The sequence below is a fragment of the Prionailurus bengalensis genome, chromosome B2, assembly GCF_016509475.1.
Source record: "Prionailurus bengalensis isolate Pbe53 chromosome B2, Fcat_Pben_1.1_paternal_pri, whole genome shotgun sequence".
Lineage (NCBI taxonomy): Eukaryota > Metazoa > Chordata > Mammalia > Carnivora > Felidae > Prionailurus > Prionailurus bengalensis.
The window spans coordinates 49231623-49252889 of record NC_057349.1 but is presented as its reverse complement, the minus strand read 5'-3'; the positions used below and the strand labels follow the sequence as shown (position 1 = coordinate 49252889).

Genomic DNA, 21267 nt, shown 5'->3' with positions numbered 1-21267 from the left:
GGCTTAAGCACAGAGTGTTGTTATTTCTCTGTGGGGATGTGGAATGGGGAAGCAGGTGGTTGAGCTTAAAAGAATTCTAATAGAGAAACCAAAGTGAAATGCCAACATTCCTCAGCTGGGTTGGCTAAGTTTTTATGGGTGTCAGCTGCTGTGTGCCTACCCCTCCCCCCCTCCTCCCTGTGAAAAGTGGCCAACTTTTCTCTGTTCACAGGGTCGGCTAAGTTTTTCCAGGGAAAACCCACTATTTAATTAGGCTTTCAGGCATTACCAGGGTGTCTGGAGTGTATATTTTGAGTTGACAGTTGAGATAGTTTTGTCTGATGTGACTATGCTCTGTGCTTGCTGTGAGATGGGATCCTGATTAAAGGTATCACAATGTAAAAAGTAGGCAGCTACTTGTACTTGCTGTAGGAAACAAATGGTTTAACTGGGCTGGGATTTCTCTTGAAGGCATAGTTTGAACTTGAGGGTCTTCTGCATATTTAGTGGGCATCTTGACATTTATTCTCTGTAATTTTAATGATGAAACCCTGTGTGGTAATTAGTACCTTTTTTTTATGTATCAAAATCTTGTCCCACAGATGTTCCTGTGAGTATTTCAGCTAGTCACCTGCGCAAGCTCTTACAGAACAATGCCGATAACTTTACATCTAGGTACCTCAACGTCAGTGACTTCACTGTAATGCAGGATCTGAAGTCTTGCTATGAACGTGTGTGGACCCTCTCCTGGTCCAACCAGGTTGGAGATTTGCCCAATTTCATCAGGGTATGTATGGTATCCCTTTTGGTAGTGGGGATTTGGTGTTCTGAAGAAATTTTGTGGAAAAAAACCCAGAATTACATGAGTGAAAACTGTCACAAATTATCAATTTTGTTCTAAATTCAAGTAAAGGGGTTCAATGATCTTTTTTTGGGAAGTTTTCAAGACATGCTTTGTATCTCATGTCCCTAAAAAAGCAATTTAAACCCAACATCTCCTTCCCTAACTTAGGGTAGGTAGTTGTTGGTCAGTGTCCACCATATAATAATTTTACATCTGTTATTGGATAATTTAAGCAGATGTGATTGACTTAGATTATCATGGAGGCAGATGGCACAGCAGAAGGAAGTTTAGAAAAGGATTTGCTGTCTCTGGATAATGACAAAACCAGATGCTCTTGCATATTTAGGGTTTTAAAAAATAATCTAATGATCATCTAGCATTTGGTTATTACAAAATGAAACCCAAGCTGAAATTTTATCCCTGTTCCATGGTATTGTAGGTCATTTGACTTTCAAACAAAATACTCGGGTGGAGTTGGAAGAAGGATGAGAATTCTCTCATAGAACTTTTTTCCCTTACCTTTTATTTTAATATTTTGGACTGCAAACATATAAAATAGAAAAGTGTATAGAAACAAAATATCTCAAGACAGAGAAGATTGTTTTTTGTGCCTTTTTTGACAACTCTGCTTGCAAATAGATATTCGTCTAGTCTATTGGGGCTTTCATGAGCTGTTACTTACTCTTATGTTTCCAGGCTTCAACCCTTGTCACCCCATCTTCACCTTCTAGCTATCTGGTTACCTTCAATAAAATGTGAAAAGACACTTTATCATTAGATATAGACTTCCATTAGATTAGACTTCTGTTCTATCACAGAATTCACCAGAAATGTAACCATCTCAGGTCTCTGATGAGAATCTAACTGGAGTGAACCCTGAGGCAACCATGCGTGTGGTCTATGATGGTGGAGTTTTTCTTGGACCCATATTTGGAGACATGTTGGTTACTGCCAACCAGTGCACTCAGGTGAGAGTGGATGGCCCACCCAAAGTACAAGTAGTAGTTTCAAGTGTCTTAGTCCCTTCCTGTTTTGTAATGTGGACCAGTTTCAAGGATCAGTTTTCCAATGCATTAAGCAGATGATTATGGCTGTCATCTTTCTATTTCCACAGTGCATGAAAAACACTCCAAAAATATAAGTTCTTTGTAAACACAGCATGCTATTATTACACTTATCGATGCTATTATTATTGTACAAAAAATGGAGAACCTCTCTGGCTACATAGGATTTATACCTCCACACAGTGGGACTGGAAAGTAAATGAGCTAAGTCAGTGTCTTTTCCTCTTTAAAATGTCTTTTTTTGGGGCACCAGATGGCTCGGTCAGTTAAGTGTCCAACTCTTGACTTTGGCTCAGGTCATGATCTCATGCCTGCGTCAAGTTCTGTGCTGGCAGGGTGGAGCCTGCTTGTGATTCTCTCTCTCCCTCCCTCTCTGCCCCTCCCTTGCTCACGCTGTCTCAAAATAAATAATAAACAAACATTTAAAAATATCTTTTTGTATTTCTCATCTGACCATATTCTTGTTATAAGTCATCTCCTTTTGAGAAAATTGTAAAATAAGAAAACTATAAAGAATAATATAACCAGTACTTCAGTATCCAAACCAAAGATTAATAGTTGCCAACATTTTGATTATATTTTTTGTGTGTTTATGAATAAAATAGGTAAAATGAAAATGTTCTTTTTTTTTTTAATATTTATTTTTGAGAGAGAAGAGTGGGGGGGGGGCAGAGAGAGGATCCAAAGTCGGCTCTGTGCTGATAGCAGAGAGCCCGATACTGGGCTTGAACCCACAAGCAATGAGATCATGACCTGACCCAAAGTTGGATACTTGACTGACTGAGCCACCCAGGCACCCCAAAACTGAAATGTTATCACCTCTGCCTTCATGCCATCCCAATATCCTTTCCCTACAGTATTATAATGTAGTGTGTGCTTTTTTTTTTTTTAAGTTTATTTTGAGAGGGAGAGAGAATGAACATGTGCACAAGTGGGGGAGAGATAGAGAGAGAGACAGGACCCCAAGCAGGCTGGGGGTCAAGAAGGCAGAGCTCAATGCGGTGCTTGATCCCAGGAACTGTGAAACCATGACCTAAGCCAAAATCAAGAGTATGACATTCAACCGATTGAACCAACCAGGTGCTCCTATGGTGTGTGCTTTTAATCCATGTTTTATATGTAGAGCATCCAACAAGTCCCATCTTTTTCACCTTCCTCATCTCCAAGTATTGTAGAATTCTACCAGATTAACGTTAGTAACAGTGAGAGGAAAAGTCATGTAGTTTCCTAGTGGGGACCTACCATTTGAGGACAAAAGACCCCAAACCAATGTCCAAGTACACTGTATTCTTCAGTAACATATCTATGTAGTATGGTGGAAGGAAGGTGCCTACTTTGTTGGCATGTACCAGCAAAGAAAGGACTTTTCACAAGTATCCAGTTGAATATAATCTAGAATGATAAAAAAAAAAAGGTCCTTGTGCAGTTTGAATTTTATTAAATTTACTACAGGGAGGAAATTTACTCAATATTTAGCATAGTGTAGAAATGTTAGATTTCAGCATACTTACCATCATTTTAAGAAAGCCTAACATGTTTGAATCATTCATTAGGGTTTGTTACTGGGAAATAGAAGAAAGAGAAGAAATGAGTCATTAAACATGTTAATTTGGGCAAATTTCACAAGTGCTTTATGAATACTCTCGAGCACATGAAATGCATACATTTGCCTTTAATTACTTTGCCTTTTCTCAGGTGGTTGTGCATGTGAATGACATACCAGCCCATTGCTCAGGTTCCTGTTCTTTCCAGTACCTTGAAGGGTCAACTCCCCAGGTCCACTCTGTGTGGTATTCCCTTGGTATGACTTGTGACTTGGCCTTGGGGTGGTCATGAACTTCAGACTCAGAGTGATTTGTTAAAGACCATGTACTTGGGAAGGGGCATCAGTTCATGGGGTGGACGTTGTGAGATGCAGCAGAAAGTATATTTTTTGTCCAATCTAAATTCTATGGTCATGGTTTGAAATGGAATCAGGTAGAGTTTTGGTAACGTACAATGTTTTATTCTTTTTGTCCCTTGTTTTGAAATGTTGTTTATTTTCATTTTTTTCATTAAAAAATTAACTAGTGATCTCTTATTATTAGAGAAAATTTCAAAAGGGGGCTGTATACTGTAATGATAAATACAGATGCTCAATATTTGAGTCAGCATTCAACTCCTTGAATTTTGGGAGGGGAAGGTGAGAGGGAATGAACATTTGATTTTAGAGAGAGTTTTCTTGAATGGAGTTATATCACTGAGTGATGAGAACTTTGTTCTTTTTATCTTTTTCCTTCTTTAAGATGGTGACAAGGACCTACTAGTTTATATTTTTGGAACTAGTTTCTCTATTGACCCTCAGGCCTTGGATGTTACAGTGAACAAAACGAATTGCAGAGTTATTTTCTCAAACCAAACGAATGTGGTCTGTCAGACACAGCAGCTACCTGTTGGAATGCATCCAATCTCCATGTTGGTGAGACCTTCTGGTCGTGCCATAAATGCTAGTGGTGAAGGCCTCTTCCTACACGTGGAACCAAGATTGGATGCTGTGGAACCTTCTAGAGCTGCAGAAATTGGTAATCTGGGGAGCACCCCACATTGCATCTGACTCCCTGAAGCTAACATTCTTGCCTATATACAGGAATCTAGTCCTGTTGTGTGATAAATTCTATATCCACTGTGATTCACAACTTTTTGTTTTCTGCCATCAGCATTTTTTTTTTCTAATGAGCAACAGACTTGAGAACTTAAATGAAGTCACGTGCCACGTAAAGGATCATAGTTGGCTGATGATGTCAGGAATAACTGGATTAGTTACTGAATCACTGGGACAATTTGGTCTAGTGAAAACAATACTAGTTTGGAAGTTAGGACATGTACCTGGGTTTTTGTCCTGCAAAAGTCAGATGTGTGACCTTAGGAGTTTCAGTTACTTGTATGGGATTTAGTTTCCTAATAACTTTATTAAGTACCTCTTCTGGGTAGTCACACTCCCTAAATGCCCCAAAGATGGAATTATTATCTTTATCTTTTAGAGGAGATAATGGTGGTTCTAAGAAGAGTGGCTTGCCCAAGGCTTTCCAATAGAAAGAGGTGGAGCTAAATGCAAACAGCAATGTTTAAATGCTCAGTATCTTGCTTCTTCTGTGGTGCCATTCTGTCTTAGCTATGTAGTGGGCCTAATGATGTCTAACTTACAAGCCTCCTACTTTTGTGTGAGACTAATATGAGCCAACAGGTGGGAAAGGATCTTTAAAAGTAAAAAAAAATTGCAGATATGAAGCAGAGGCCTTATGTACACAAATATTTGTAGACTGATGTACAGTTGGATACTTAGCCAGCATGCAAAGCCTACTACCATTTGAGCAGTGGGGTACACAGAGAGAAGTGGGTCTTATCAGCATTGGCCCCAAGGATTGTACATTAGTGCTATGGGAACCAAGGATCTCTCCAGGCCTTCTGAGGGGCACAACTAGTTAAAAACAACCCATCCAGATTGCAAGCATCTCAGGAATGCTCATGCTGATATGTGTTGATGTAAGGTTTTTAGAACAAAACTACTTTCCTTAATGTCTAGGATTTTTGTCATTGTTTATTCTCTTGGTCAAAGAACTGTGGCTTAGAACATTGTTTTTAAAGCATCACTTCCTGGCTATAGACCCATTGCTCAAAGGAACAGCTCATTTCTGACTTGACTTTACCTAGCACAGTGAATTATGAGGCCCACCTTACCCCCTCTCTGCACAAAAACAGAGTAAGCTTCCTCTTATTTCTTAGTGGTTTCAGGAAGGAATCAGATGATATGTGGTGCTCAGGGTCAAAGATCATAATCTCTGTGAACCCAATAATTATTGGTTTGAATTTAGGGGCTAAAATAGTTTTCTCCCTAGATTTATGAGAGGCTTTGATCTTCCTATAAAATTACATTGCAGTTCAGGTCACACAATCTTTGTTCAACTTCACACCCCCCTCCCCCAAATTAGATTGCAGACCCCTCAAGAGCAGACATGGGACCCTGTCATGTTCGTATTCCCTATGCAGAGTGCTTTGCACAGGTAGGGTGGCCAACTGTCCTGTTTTCTTGGGACTGAGGGGTTTCCTAGAACACAAGATTTTCAGTTTAAAATGGGGTCATGGAACTCTTAGTGCTAAAACTTGGAAAATCTCAGGTGAACCGGATGAGATGGTCACCCTGCCAGGGCATGCTGCACCAACAATGTGAAGGGCAGGGATTTGTCTGGAAGGATTGTACATCATCTTTCTATACTTTAGTAAAAGATGGAAAACTCAGAGAAGGGATAGTGTCTGATGAGTGCAAGTGAACTTTTAGTAAGACTAAGGGGAAAGGGAGGGGGAGAGAGAGGCTCTAGCTTCTACTTCCCTAATTGCTAATGCCTATAAACTCTCCCTATTAACCTGCCCTTTGCCTTGCCACCTACTGAGTATCCACCAGTGTCCATCAATCAGTCAACATTGTAAAACCCTGTGCTAGATGCTGAAGATCCTGGCACTCAAAATGTGGTTCTGGACCAGCAGGATCTGCATCGTCTGGGAGCTTGTTGGAAACATGGAGTCTCAGGCTCCACCCCAGACCTCTTGAATCAATTTGCGCTTTAACAGGATCCTCAGGCAATTTCTATGAATAGTACAGCTTGAGAAAGGCTGCTATTGGGAGTTTAAAGAGAACCAGATCGAGGCCTAGCAGCAAAGAATTTATAGAATAGCCTTCCATGTAATGGATACATACGTAATGTAATCAATAACATTCTAAACTACTTGCCCATATGCAGAAGCACCCTTGAAAGGTTTTTTGAGGTAAATCTTGGCTTCCCCTATGTACTTCTTTGGCCCATTTCTGTGCTGAGATAGAGTTACCTTCTCGGTAGGTATGGATCCTTGTGAGGCACCTCAACTTTCAAAGGGAGTGGCACAGTCTCCCCTCCTCTGCAACTTATTATTAATGCCCACAGTAACAATGATAACAACAATTGGTTTAGCTCTTATTCTTTGCCAGGCACTACTAGTGCTGGGGATACAGTCAGCTGACAAAATGACCTTTGGAGGAATGACCTGCTGGTGCTAGACGATGGAGAAATGGATGAAGTCAAGGAATGAGTCCTGGGGAAATGTCAGAGAAGAGAATTCTAGACAGAACACCAAATGATAAAGTCTTAAGTCAGAATGAGCTCACTTTCTTCTGAGAGAAGCAAGGAAGTCACTGTGGCTGGAATAGCTGGACCAAGGGAGAGGGGTAGGAGGTGACTAGGAGCAGGTCAGATGGCTCTAGGGACAATGAAAGGTTATTGGCTCTGTGAGATGTGGGCCACTGGAGGATTTCACTGGAAAAATTGACATGGTCTGACGTAGGCTGCTATGTGAGAATATTCTGTGGGGAGGCAAAGGTGGAACCAGGGACACCAAATAGGACACTACTGCAGTCATCCAGGGGTGAGACAGTGTTGGGCTGGACCAGGGCAGTATATCTTAGAAATATATAGAGCTTCCCTGGGGGGGGGGACTCTCTTTTTGGCTCAGATCATCATCTTTTGAAATTAAACACATTGATGTATAATTTCCATGCCATAAAATTCACTTCTTAAAAGTGTAAAGTTTGGCGGTTTTCTGTATTCATGTATCACAAAGTTGTGCAATATCACCCCTATGTAATTCCAAGAACATTTTCATCACCTTGAAAGACATCCTCTATCCATTAGGAGTCACTCCCTGTTTCACCTCTCTACTGATCCCTGGAAACCACTAATCTATTTTCTGTCTCAACAGATTTGTTTTTCTGGACATTCCATATAAGTAGAATCACAATACCTGACCTTTTGTGTCTGGCTTCTCTACAGAGCATGTTTCCAAGATTCATCTGTGTTGTAGCATGTATCAGTATTTCATTCCATTTTATGGCTAAAGAACATTCCATTGTATAGATATACCATATTTATTTATCTCTTCATCTCTTGGTAGACATTTGAGGTGTTTGCACTTTGTGGCTATTACATACAATGCTTCTATGAATGTGTGTTTACAAGGTTTTATGTGGATGTGCATTTTCAGTTCTCTTGGTATATACTTAGAAGTGGAATTGCTGGGCCACATAGTAACTTTATGTTTAACTTCTTGAGAAACTGCTAAGCTGTTTCCAAAATGGCTGCATGATATTTCATTCCCACCAGCAGATAAAGAACCTCTTGTTCTCTATCTTTGTGATTGTTGAGTACCAGTAGTGTTCTGTTTGGCTTTATTTATCTTTTTATTTTGTGTATCTATCATAGGTTTTGGGTTTGTGGTTACCATGAGGTTCATATGTAAGCATCCTAAGTAAATAACAGTCGATATTAATTTGGTCATTTCAGTTCAAACACATTGTTTTTTTTTAAATATATAATTTAGCTTATATGTTATATATACGTATGTATAATATATAATTTAACTTATATAAGTTAGCTAACATATAGTGTATACATTGTGCTCTTGGCTTTGGGAGTAGACTCATCACTTACATACAACACCCAGTGCTCATCCCAACAAGTGCTCTTCTTAATGCCCATCACATTTTCCCCACCCCATCAACCTTCAGTTCTCTGTATTTAAGAGTCTCTTATGGTTTGCCTCCTTGTTTGTAACTATTTTTTTTTTCTTTTCCTTCCCCCTTGGTCTCCTGTTAAGTTTCTCTACTTCCACATATGAGTGAAAACCTATATCTGTTTTTCTCTGACTTATTTCACTTAGCATAGTACCCTCCAGTTCCATCTACGTTGTTGCAAATGGCAAGATTTCATTCTTTTTCATTGCCGAGTCGTTTTCCATTGTGTATATATACCACTTCTTTATCCATTCATCAGTGGATAGACATCCCAAAGCATGATAGATGGTTCCCCATCCCTTCACTTTCTTTCTTTTAATTTAATTTAATTTAATTTAATTTAATTTAATTTAATTTAATTTAATGTATTTTTGAGAGAGAGAGAGAGACAGAGTGCAAATGGGGGAGGGGCAGAGAGAGAGGAAGACATGGAATCTGAAGCAGACTCCAGAGCACAGAGCCTGACACGGGGCCTGAACCCACAGACTGCAAGATCATGACCTGAGTGGAACTCGGATGCTTAACTGACTGAGCCACCCAGGCACCCTGCCATCCCTTCACTTTCAATCTTCAGGTATCCTCAGGTCTAAAATGAGTCTCTTGTAGGCAGCATATAGATGTATCTTTTTTTTTTGGCATCCATTCTGATGCCCTCTGTCTTTTGATTGGTGCATTTAGTCCTTTTACATTCACAGAATGTATTGAAATATATGGATTTAGTGTCTTTGTGTTATCTGTAAGTTTCAGGCTTGTGGTGATGTCTTTGGTCATTTGGAGCCTTTGCTGCTTTCCACACACAGAGTCCCCTTTAGGATCTCCTGCAGGGATGGTTTAGTGGTCATGAACTCCTTTATTTTTTTATTTTTTTTTGTTTTTGTTTTTTATTTTTTATTTTTTAATTTTTTAAATTTTTTTTCAATATATGAAATTTATTGTCAAATTGGTTTCCATACAACACCCAGTGCTCATCCCAAAAGGTGCCCTCCTCAATACCCATCACCCACCCTCCCCTCCCTCCCACTCCCCCATCAACCCTCAGTTTGTTCTCAGTTTTTAAGAGTCTCTGGTCATGAACTCCTTTAGTTATTGCTTGTCTTCGAAAGTCTTTCTCTCTCATTCTATTCTGAATAACAGCCTTGCTGGATAAAGGATTCTTGGCTGCATCTTTTTCCTAGTCAGCACTCAGAATATTTCCTGCCACTGCCTTCTGGCCTGCCAAGTTTCAGTGGACAAGTCTGCTACTACCCTTATGTGTCTACCCTTGTAGGTTAAGGCCCATTTGTCCATAGCTGCTTTCAGAATTCTCTGTCTTTGTATTTTGCATTTCAGTATGATATGTCGTGGTGTTGACCTGTTTTTGTTGATTTTGAAGGGAGTTCTCTGAATTCAAACACATTCTTAAAAAAAGACAGTTTATGTGCTGTCATATTTCACATCTTTTTATTCATATATTTATAACTAATTATGGCCATTCTTTTTCCGCTTAAGTCCCTTTCACATTTCTTGTAAGGCTTGTTTAGTGGTCAGAAACTCCTTTATCCTTTGTTTTGGAAAATCTTTATCCTTCAAATCTGAATGATAACCTTGCTGGGTAGAGTATTCATGTGTGTAAGGTTTTTTTCTTTCAGCACTTTGACTATATATGCCACTTCCTTCTGGCCTGCAGAGTTTCTACTGAAAAATCCACTGATAGTCTCATAGTTTTTCTCTTGTAGTAATTTTTTGTTTCTTTCTTGCTGCTTTTAGTATTTACTCTTTGTCTTTAACCTTTGATTTTTTTTTTTTAATTTTTTTTTCAACGTTTATTTATTTTTGGGACAGAGAGAGACAGAGCATGAATGGGGGAGGGGCAGAGAGAGAGGGAGACAAAGAATCGGAAACAGGCTCCAGGCTCCGAGCCATCAGCCCAGAGCCCGACGCGGGGCTCGAACTCACGGACCGCGAGATCGTGACCTGGCTGAAGTCGGGCGCTTAACCGACTGCGCCACCCAGGCGCCCCGAACCTTTGATATTTTAATTATTATGGGCCATGGTGTGGACCTCTTTGGGTTCACTTTGTTTGTAATTCTCCTTGTTTCATGGACTTAGATGTCTATTCTCTCCTCAGATTTGGGAAGTTTTCAGTTATTGTTTCTTCAAATAAGTTATCTGTACGTTTCTCTTTCTTCTTCTGGGACCCTTGTAATGTGAATGTTTGTTCACTTGCTGTTGTCTAAGAAACATCTTAATCTGTTCTCACTGTTTAAAATTCTCTTTTGTTTTTGCTGTTCAGCTTGTGTGCTTTCCATCAGTCTGTCTTCCAGATTACTGACACATTCTTCATCTTCTAAACTACTGTTGATTCCCTCTAGTATGTCTTTTATTTCAGTTATTATATTTTTCAACTCTCTTTTTTAAAAAATATATTTTATCTCTTTATTGAAGCTCTCACTGAATTCTTCCATTCTTTTCTCCAGCCCCATGAGTATTTTAACAATCATTACTTTAAATTATTTATCTGGCATATTGCTTCCCTCTGTTTCATTTAATTTTTTAGTGAGATTTTTTTTCTTGTTCTTTGTTTTGGAGCATATTCCTCTGTCTTATTATGTTGCTTAACTTTCTGTGTTTTTTTTTCTATAAATTAGGCAAAATGCTACTTCTTCTAAAGTTTAGGAGTGTAGTTGGGTATGGTGACCCCTATGTAGTCTATGTGTGCTTGGTGACTTTTACTGTCTAGAGTTGTGGCAGTGTATGCTGGTTACTCTTTAAATTTTTTTTTTTTTTTACATTTATTTATTTTTGAGAGAGAGAGAGAGGCTGAGAACAAGTGGGGGAGGGGCAGAGAGAGAATGAGACACAGAATTTCAAGCAGGCTCCAGGCTCTGAGGTGTGAGCACAGAGCCTGACACGGGGCTCAAACCCATGAACCATGAGATCGTGACCTGAGCTGAAGTTGGATGCTTAACTGACTGAGCCACTCAGGTACCCCAATGCTAGTTATTCTTTTATTTTTTTTTTTATTTTTTTTTTTTAATTTTTTTTCAACGTTTATTTATTTTTGGGACAGAGAGAGACAGAGCATGAACGGGGAAGGGGCAGAGAGAGAGGGAGACACAGAATCGGAGACAGGCTCCAGGCTCTGAGCCATCAGCCCAGAGCCTGACGCGGGGCTCGAACTCACGCACCGCGAGATCGTGACCTGGCTGAAGTCGGACGCTTAACCGACTGCGCCACCCAGGCGCCCCTAGTTATTCTTTTAAACCAGGGCTTTTTACACAACAAGTAAAGAAAAATAAAAATAAAATAAAATAAAATAAAAAGACAGAAGAAAAGAAAAAAAGGGAAAGAAAAAAAGAACTAGAAAGAACAAAACCAAAAAAGAAAAATATAAAAACAAAACAAGACAAATTTAAGTAAAAATAAAACACTACAAATTAAAACAAACAGATATCCTCAGAAATCCATGGCTTGTTTTCTGTGCCCCAGCACCACAAGGTGGACCCTTAGCTCTCTGAAGTCACAAACTCACCAACATGATGGAACATCCTTGTTATGGTATCTGAACGCTACTCTGGTCTAGGCTTTTACAGCAGGATGGGAATGTAAACCATGTTGTTCTCCAGTCCTTTTGGTCCATATAGATTTCTGGCAGCTCCTCCACCACATGACAGAGTTCTAGTGTTGTCTCTTTTACATGCTAGTTGCTTGCTTTCTTGCTGTATGTATGTATGTATGTATGTATGTATAGAATGTATGAGCAGGGGAAAGGGGCAGAGAGAGGGAGGGAGGGAGGGAGAATCTTAAGCAGTCTTCAGACTCAGCCCAGAGCTGGACATGGGGCTTGATCCCATGATCCTGGGATCATGACCTAAGCTGAAATCAAAAGTCAGACTCTAAACCGACTGAGACACCCAGACATCCCTCTAGTTGCTCTTTTAAACTTAAGGTGTTTTTGTGTGCCTAAGGACAGAGGGATCCGTTCCCAGTCCTTCAGTAATATTCTTCCCCAGAACTGTTTGCAGCATCAGGGATGGGGGTTCTTTTTGCTATCCTGTTTCCATCTCTCTTACTGTTCTCTTGCCATTCTCTTTGTCGTTGGTTGTTTAGTTGTTGTTCCTTCAGCTCTCAGTTCTTCTTGAGGAGGAATTGTATTAACAGGTATAATTTGGTACATTCTGTGGAGGAGGTGAGTTCAGAGTCTTCCTCCATTGATATCTTGAACCAGAAACTATCATCATTGTGATTTGGGTTTGTATTTTCCTAATTACTGATGCTGAGTATCTTTTCATATCCTTATTAACCATTTTTATATCTTTGGAGAAATGGATGTCCTAATCCTTTGGTCATTTTAAAAAATGGGTTATTTTTCTTTTTATTGTTGAGTTATAAGAATTCTTTACATATTGTGGATAAGAGTCTCATATCATATATATGAGCTGCAAACATTTTTTCCCATTCTGTGGGTTGTCTTTTAATTTTCTTGATAGTATTCTTTGTAGCACAGAAGTTATTTTTTAATTTTTAAAAATTTTAATTCCAGTGTAGTTAACATGTAGTGTTATATTATTTCAGGTGTATAATAAAATGATTGAACAATTCTATATATTACTCATTGTTCATCATGATAAGTGTACTCTTAATCCTATTTCACTCTTCACCTATTTCACTCATCCCCCCACCTCCCCTCTGGTAACTGTTTTTTCTCTATAGTTAAGAGTCTGTTTTTTGGTTTGTCTTTTATTTCCTTTGTTTATTTGTTTCTTAAATTGCACATATGAGTGAAATAACGTGGTGTTTGACTTTCTCTGACTCACTTAGTTTCCTTAGAACTATAATCTCTAGCTCCCTCCATATTGCAAATGGCAAGGTTTCATTACACACACACACACACACACACACACACACACACACACACGTTGTATATATATACACCATATCTTTATGCATTCATCTGTTGATGGACACTTGGGTAGCTTCCATAATTTTACTATTATAAAGAATGTTACAATAAATATAGGAGTGCATATATCCCTTCAAATTAATGTTTTTGTATTTGGGTAAATGCTCAATAGTGCAATTACAGGATTGTAGGATGGTTTTATTTTTAATTTTTGAAGAGCCACCATACTGTTTAACACAGTAGTTGCATCAGTTTGCATTCCCACCAGTAGTGCAGGAGAGTTCTGTTTTCTTCACATTATTGCCAACACTTATTTCTTGAGCTTTTGATTTTAGCCATTCTACAGGTGTGAGGTGGTATCTCAATGTGGTTTTGATTTGCATTTCCCTGATGATGAGTGATGTTGAGCATTTTTTCATGTGTCTGTTGGCCATCTTTGGAGAAATGTCTGTTCATGTCTTCTGCCTATTTTTAAATTAGATTACTTGCTTTTGGTGTTGAGTTGTATAAGCCCTTTGTATATTTTAGATACTAACCCTTTATCAGATATATCATTTGCAAATATCTTCTCTCATTCAGTAGGTTGTTTTTTGGTTTTGTTGGTTGTTTCCTTTGGTATGTAGAAGCTTTTCATTTTGATTTAGCCCCAATAGTTTATTTTTGCTTTTGTTTTCCTTGCCTCAGGAGACAAATCTAAAAAGATGTTGCTATGACCAATATCAGATAAATTACTGCCTGTGATGTTCCCTATTATTTTTATGGTTTCAGGTCTCACATTTAAATCCTTAATTCATTTTGAATTTATTTTTGTGTATGGTGTAAGCAAGTGGGCCGTTTCATTCTTTTGCATGTAGCTGTCCAGTTTTTCCAACACCATTTGTGGAAGAGACTATTTCCCATTGCATTTTCTTGCCTCCTTTGTTGTTGAAGATTAATTAAACATATTGTTTTGGGTTTATTTCTGGGCTCTCTATTCTGTTGCATTGGTCTATGTGTCTATTTTTGTGCCAGTACCATGCTGTTTTGATTACTACAGTTTTAAAGTAACTTGAAGTCAGAATTGTGATACCCCCAGTTTTTTTCCCCCCAGAATTGCTTTTGGTGTTCAGGGTCTTCTATGGTCCCATACAAATGTTAGGATTATTTGTTCTAGTTCTGTGAAAAATGCCGTTGGTATTTTGATAAGGATTGCATTAAATCTGTAGATTGCTTTGGATAATATGGACATTTTAACAATATTTGTTCTCCCAAGCCATGAGCATGGAGTATCTTTCCATTTGTGTTGTCTTCAATTTCTTTCATCAGTATTTTATAGTTTTCAGAGTACAGATCATTCGTTTATTTGGTTAAATTTATCTCTAGGTATTTTGTTATTTTGTGCAATTGTAAATGGAATTAAAAAAAATTTTTATTTCTGCCACTTCATTATTAGTATATAGAAAGGCAGTATATATAAATGTTTTTATATCCTACAACTTTACTGAATTCATTTATCAGTTTTAGCAATTTTTTTTTTTGGTGGAGTCTTTAGGGTTTTCTATATATAGTATTTTATCATCAGCAAATAGTGAAAAATTTATGTTGCCCTTACCATTTGGATGCCTTTTATTCCTTTCTCTTGGCTGATTGATGTGAGTAGGATTTCCAGTACTATGTTGAATAAAAATGGCAAGAGTGGATGTCCTTATTGTGTTCATGGTCTTAGGGGAAAAGCTCTTAGTTTTTCACCATCGAGGATGATGTTAGATGTGGGTTTTTCATATAAGGCCTTTATGATGTTGAGATATATACCCTCTAAACCTACTTTGATGAGAGTTTATTTTAATTTTATTTGAGACAGAGAGAGAATATGAGCAGGGGAGGGGTAGAGAGAGAGGGAGACAGAAGATCCCAAGCAGGCTTTGCCAGCTGAGCTACCCAGGTGCCCTGAGAGTTTTTTTTATCAAGAATCGATGTTGATTTTGTCAAATACTTTTTCTGCATCTATTGAAATGATCATATGGTTTTTATCCTTTGTCTTATTGATATGGTGTATCATGTTTATTGATTTGCAAATATTGAACCACACTTGCATCCCAGTAATAAATCCCATCTGATGTTGATGAATATTTTTAATGTATTGTTGTATGCAGTTTGTTCATATTTTGTTGAGAAATTTTGCATCTATTTTTATCTGGGTTATTAGCCTCTAGTTCTCTTTTTTTCTGGTGTCTTTATTTGGTTTTGGTATCAGGGTGATCCTGGCCTCATGGAATGAATTTGGAAGTTTTCCTTCATCTTCTATTTTTTTGGAATAGTTTGAGAAGAATAGATATAAACTCTTCTTTAAATATTTCTTAGACTTCACCTATGAAAATGTCTGGTCTTGGATGTTTGTTTTTGGGGAATTTTTTGAAATGCAATGAAATTGAATTTAATGAAATGTTTTCAAATTCAATGAAATTTTTTGAAATTCAATTTCATTGCCCAATGGCTGTTCAAATTTTCTATTTCTTCTTGCTTCAGTTATTGTAAGTTATGTTTCTAAGAATTTATTCTAGGTTGTCCAATAATTGACATGTAACTTTTGATAATATTCTTTTACAATCCTTTGTATTTCTGTCAAGTTGGTTGTTATTTTTTTCTGTTTCATTTTTGATTTTGTTGATTTGGGTCCTCTCTCTTTTTTATTTTGATCAGTCTGGCTAAAGGTTTATCAATTTTGTTGATGTTTTCAAAGAACCAGCTCCTGGTATCATGGATCTGTTCCTTTTTTTTTTTTTTTTTTTTTTTTTTTTTTAATTTCTATTTCCTTTAGTTCTACTCTAATCTTTATTATTTCCTTTCTTCTGCTGGGTTTGGGATTTGTTTGTTCTCTGTCTAGTTCCTTTAGGTGTAAGGATAGGTTGTTTATTTGAGATTTTTCTTGCTTTTTAAGGTAGGCCTGTATTACTATAGAATTCCCTCAGAACTGCTTTTGCTACATCCCCCAAATTTTGGACCATTGTGTTTTGATTTTCATTTGTTTTCATGTAAATTTTGATTTCTTCTTTGGTTATTTAGTTGACCCATTCATTGTTTAGTAGCATGTGATTTAACCTCCATGTATTTGTGGTCTTTCCAGATTTTTTCTTGTGATTTATTTCTATTTTTATAGAGTTGTGGTCAGAAAAAATGCATGGTATGACTTCAGTCTTTTTGGATTTGTTGAGATTTGTTTTGTGGCCTCTGGTGTCATCTATTCTGGAGAACGTTTGATATGTACTTGAAAAGAATGTGTATTCTGCTGTTTTAGGATATAATGTTCTGAAGATGTCTGCTAGATCCATCTGGTCCCCTGTGTCATTCAAAGTCATTGTTTCCTTGCTGATTTTCTGTTTGGATGATCTGTCCATTGATGTAAGTGGGCTGTTAAAATCCCATACTATCATTGTATTAGTATCTATGATTCTCTTAATATTTGTTATTGTTTTATGTATTTGGGTGCTCATGTGTTCGTTACATAAATTTGTACAATTGTTCTATCTTCCTGTTGGATTATCTCCTTTATTATTAGTGTCCTCTTTTGTCTCTTATTACAATTTTTGTTTTAAAGTCCATTTTTTCTAATATAAGTATTGCCACCGCAGCTGTCTTTTGACATCCGTTTGCAAGATAAATGTTTCTCTATTCCCTCACATTTAAATCTGCATGTGTCTTTAGATCTGAAATGAGTCTTTTGTAGGCAACATATAGATGGCTCTTACATTTTTATCCATTCTAACCCCCTATGTCTTATGATTGTAGCTTCTAGTTCATTTATGTTCTGGGTAATTATTAATAAGTATGTATTTATTGCCTTTTCATTACTTTGTGGTTGTTTTTATAGATCTTCTCTGATCCTTTCTTCTTTTGTTCAATTCTCTCATGGTTTGTGCAGCATGGTTTGTGGTTTTTAATTTTGGTCAGTTCCAGTTTGTCTTTTTTTTGTTGTTGTTACGTGTGCTTTGGTGTCATATTGAAGATATAATCACCTAATCCAATGTTACTAAGATTTATTCATTTATTTTCCTGAGAGTTTTATAGTTTTAGCTTTTACATGTAGGTATTTGGTTTATTTTGATATTTAAATATGGTGTGAGTTGGAGGTCTGTATTAGTTTTCTAAGGCTGCTTATCCAGGTACCACAAAGTGAATGGCTGAAACAACAGAAATGTATTGTCTCATGGTTCTTGAGGTTAGAAATTAAGGATCAAGGTGTCAGCAGAGCTGATTCCTTTTGAACCAGCCTGTGAAGGAAAATCTGTTTTATGCCTCTCCCCTATCCTCTTGCTTTGTTGGTGGTGTTTGGTATTCCTCGGCTTGCAAGAACACCACCCTGATCCCTGCTTTTATCTTCACATGGTGTTCTCCCTGTGACTTTTCTTTTGTCTTTCTTTCTTTCTTTCTTTCTTTCTTTCTTTCTTTCTTTCTTTCTTTCTTTCTTTCGGTTCTTTTTGAGAGGGAGCAAGCAAGCGCACTCGAGTGAGGGGCAGAGAGAGAGAGAGAATCCCAGTAGGGACTGAGAGAGAGAGAGCGAGAAGGAAGTAGGCTCTCCCGAAGTGGGTTCATGTTCACCTAAAGTGGGGACCCAGCTCACCCGACGTGGGGCCTGAGCTCACCTGAAGTGGAGTCAAACTCACCTGTTATGGGACTCAAACTTACCATGAGATCATGACCTGAGCTGACGTCAGATGCTTAACAACTGAGCCACCCAGGCACCTGTGCTTCCCTCCACCCCAGTCTTTTCTGTGTCCAATTTTTCATTTTTATGAGGATATCAGTCATGTTGGATTAGGGTCCCACACTACAGTATGACTTCATGTTATCTTAACTGATTATAGTTGCAATGACCCTCTTCCCAAATAATGTCACATTTTGAGGTACTAGAAGGGAGGAGGACTTCAACATATGAATTGGGAGGGCACAGTTTAATCCCAAACAGGGTTCAACTTCATTCTTTTGTATATGGATGTGTAGTTCCATTTTGCATATATTTGAAAATAGCACTGGGGGCGCCTGGGTGGCGCAGTCGGTTAAGCGTCCGACTTCAGCCAGGTCACGATCTCGCGGTCCGGGAGTTCGAGCCCCGCGTCGGGCTCTGGGCTGATGGCTCAGAGCCTGGAGTCTGTTTCAGATTCTGTGTCTCCCTCTCTCTCTGCCCCTCCCCCGTTCATGCTCTGTCTCTCTCTGTCCCAAAAATAAATAAACTTTGAAAAAAAAAAAAAAAAAAAAGAAAATAGCACTGTAAGTTTTTAGAGGTGGAATTACTGAGTCAAAAGGTTATGTACATTTAAAATTTTGATAATACCAAAATATTCCCTTAACACTGCTATTTTCACATATATGCAAAATGGAACAACAGAGGATCTGAAGCGGGTTCTGTGCCAACAGCAGAGAGCCCAATGCAGGGCTTGAACTCATGAACTGTGAGATCATGACCTGAGCTGAAGTCAGATGCTCAACCTACTGAGCCACCCAGGTGCCCCTTTTAAATTAAGGTTTAATCTTGTTAAGTTCCTCAGTAGTATTTCATGGGTTTTTTTTTTCACATTTCTTCATGTTCTTGAATATTTCTTATCAACATTGTTTTCGGATATTGTATCTTTTTTGTTGATAATGTAAACCAGGTCTTTTCTTCAATTTTATTCTCTAACTCTGAAGTCTATTGTAGTCTTGCCCTGAATCTTCAGGACAAGTTCACATATTTAACTTCAGGGAATAATCCCCCTCCCCGCCCCCCGCCCCCACATTCTCCTGAAAGGTTTTCATCAGGTTGGATAAGTTCTGCTTTCTCACCCTAACATGATTGGGGAAGATAACCTTGCTCCTGCACCTACTTCCTATTTTCAAGAGGTATGTGTCCCTGCTTAGTGGCTTCCCTGCCTCTCTTTTATTCCCTTCTGGGGAGATGGCAGAATGGAATTATTGCTCTTAAGAATAGTAAGTGGGCTTTCTGTTCATTAGCTTGATTAAGTGCTGGTCATCCATATGTGTGGCATGTCACTATAATGGGTACAATGCTTCTTCTTACTGATGTCTGCAGTGAGGAGACAGAAGTTTCTGTGGTTGCTATTCAGTGGTCATTACAGAAATCCTGGTGGCTGTGGGTGGTAGTGTTAGTCACCTCTACACCATCATGGAGACTAGAACCTAGAACCTAGTATGGAATCACAAAGCTGGAACGTCCAAGGCTGTCATTTAAAGATGAGGGAGTAAGAACCAGTGAACTCAGGAACAATGCTACAAATGATCTGCTTTAAGTGGGAGAGTGATCTGTGGCCCTGACTCTGGGCCCCAACTCTTTGTATCATGATGAGAGAATAAGCTGTATAGGATTGGTGGGATAATACAAAACTCTAGTGAAGGAAGAGTTTTCAAAGACCATCTACTTTATTTCTGTGACTCTTGGCAGTATTTATCTATGTTTTATTTTTAAATATCTCCAGGATGTATGACTCCTTCTGTCTGCCCTCTACTCACCATTTCTCCATGTTTGTATAGTAGTTTATATATTTAGTGTCAGATTTATTCCTGCAGTTTGAGCAGGACTTGTGTTTTGACTAAGAAGCATCATATTTTAGTTTCATTTTCTCTCTCTTGTGGATAATTAATTTTTATCTACCTGTAGGGCTCTTCATTCCATCTGGAAATGCTGTTTTTATTACAGGAGGGCTCTGGGCCACTGTCCAAGGCTCTGGTTTGGAAGATGTTAGCCTGGTGTTATTTGGATCTCAGTCTTGTGCCATCAATATCACCACAAACAATTCAAGAAGAATTCAATGCAAAGTTCCACCCAGAGTAAGTGGAATCTCCTCCCTGGGTGGGTGACCACTATTAGCGTGTAGTGTAAGGTTTTTCATGAATCCTTTCTTAGAACTTAATTAAGTAACATTACCTTTTCATCATGAGAGTATGGTAATATTGTTTATATTGCCTATGCTGCAATAAAGTGGGAGTCTGACTCCACCAATGGGGCTTGCAATCACCATCAGCTTATTTCTTTTACAAGAAAACAACCACGTTCCCAGTTCACACTCTCAGTGAGTAATAGTGCCACAGAATAAACAAATTTATCTGTATTGCATGTATATTATCTCATTTCTCTCTTTAGCAAGTAACAATAACCGTTTTCACCAGCAGTTTTGTTTTCTGGCATGGATATGAATGGTGGTACTTAGAAACTTCTAGAATGACTGGTTCCTATAAAATACCTTCGTAATTATTCCTTACTATTTCCCCTTTCCCTTTTTAAAAACAAGCCCCTTAGCTTTCCCTTTCTTCTTCACTTAGTGCTATCTCATAGCCTATGAGGTGATTTGAGTCCACATTCTTCCTGGTGCTGCTGATGGCAGTTATGCTCACAGCGGAAGTTGAAATATCTATTCAGAGTTGACTTCAATGTCATCAACATTCTCAGCACATCCATAACCCTGAAGGATGAGTGTTTACTGAACAAATAAAGATCCCTGGAAGGGAGGTTTCAGAATCATCTTTGATCTCTGGTCCCACGTTTTTATATTATCCAATTATTCAAATATTATGAAATGCTCACATGTACATATAAACTGTATGGAATTCCAATATATAGTTGTATCATAACTTGTTTAACAATTCCCTATTATTGTATATTGAAATAATTTTCAAAATCTCTTTTTTAAAAAGTTCATTTATTTTGAGAGCAAGAGAGAGTGTGCATGTAAGCAGGGGAGGAGCAGGGAGAGAGGGAGGGAGAATCCCAAGTAGGTTCTGCAATGAAAGTGCAGAGCCTGATGTGGGGCTTGATCCCACAACCATGAGATCATGATGACCTGAGCTGAAATCAAGAGTTGGATACTTAATTGGCTGAATGAGCCAGACACCTCTCAAAATTTTCAGTTTTAAACAATAAAAATTTGATCGTTCTCAAAAGTGTATTTTCAAG

The 21267-nt window shown here is 38.2% G+C and overlaps 1 protein-coding gene across 1 annotated transcript in view; it reads left to right on the top strand.

Annotated features, from left to right (window-relative positions):
* Positions 1–21267, top strand: part of PKHD1 (PKHD1 ciliary IPT domain containing fibrocystin/polyductin) — a 484305-nt gene that overhangs the window by 43887 nt on the left and 419151 nt on the right. Inside the window, 5 exon segments of the mRNA XM_043591641.1 lie at positions 582–766; positions 1669–1791; positions 3583–3688; positions 4173–4448; positions 20014–20144. Coding sequence (XP_043447576.1) covers positions 582–766; positions 1669–1791; positions 3583–3688; positions 4173–4448; positions 20014–20144 — 821 coding nt within the window.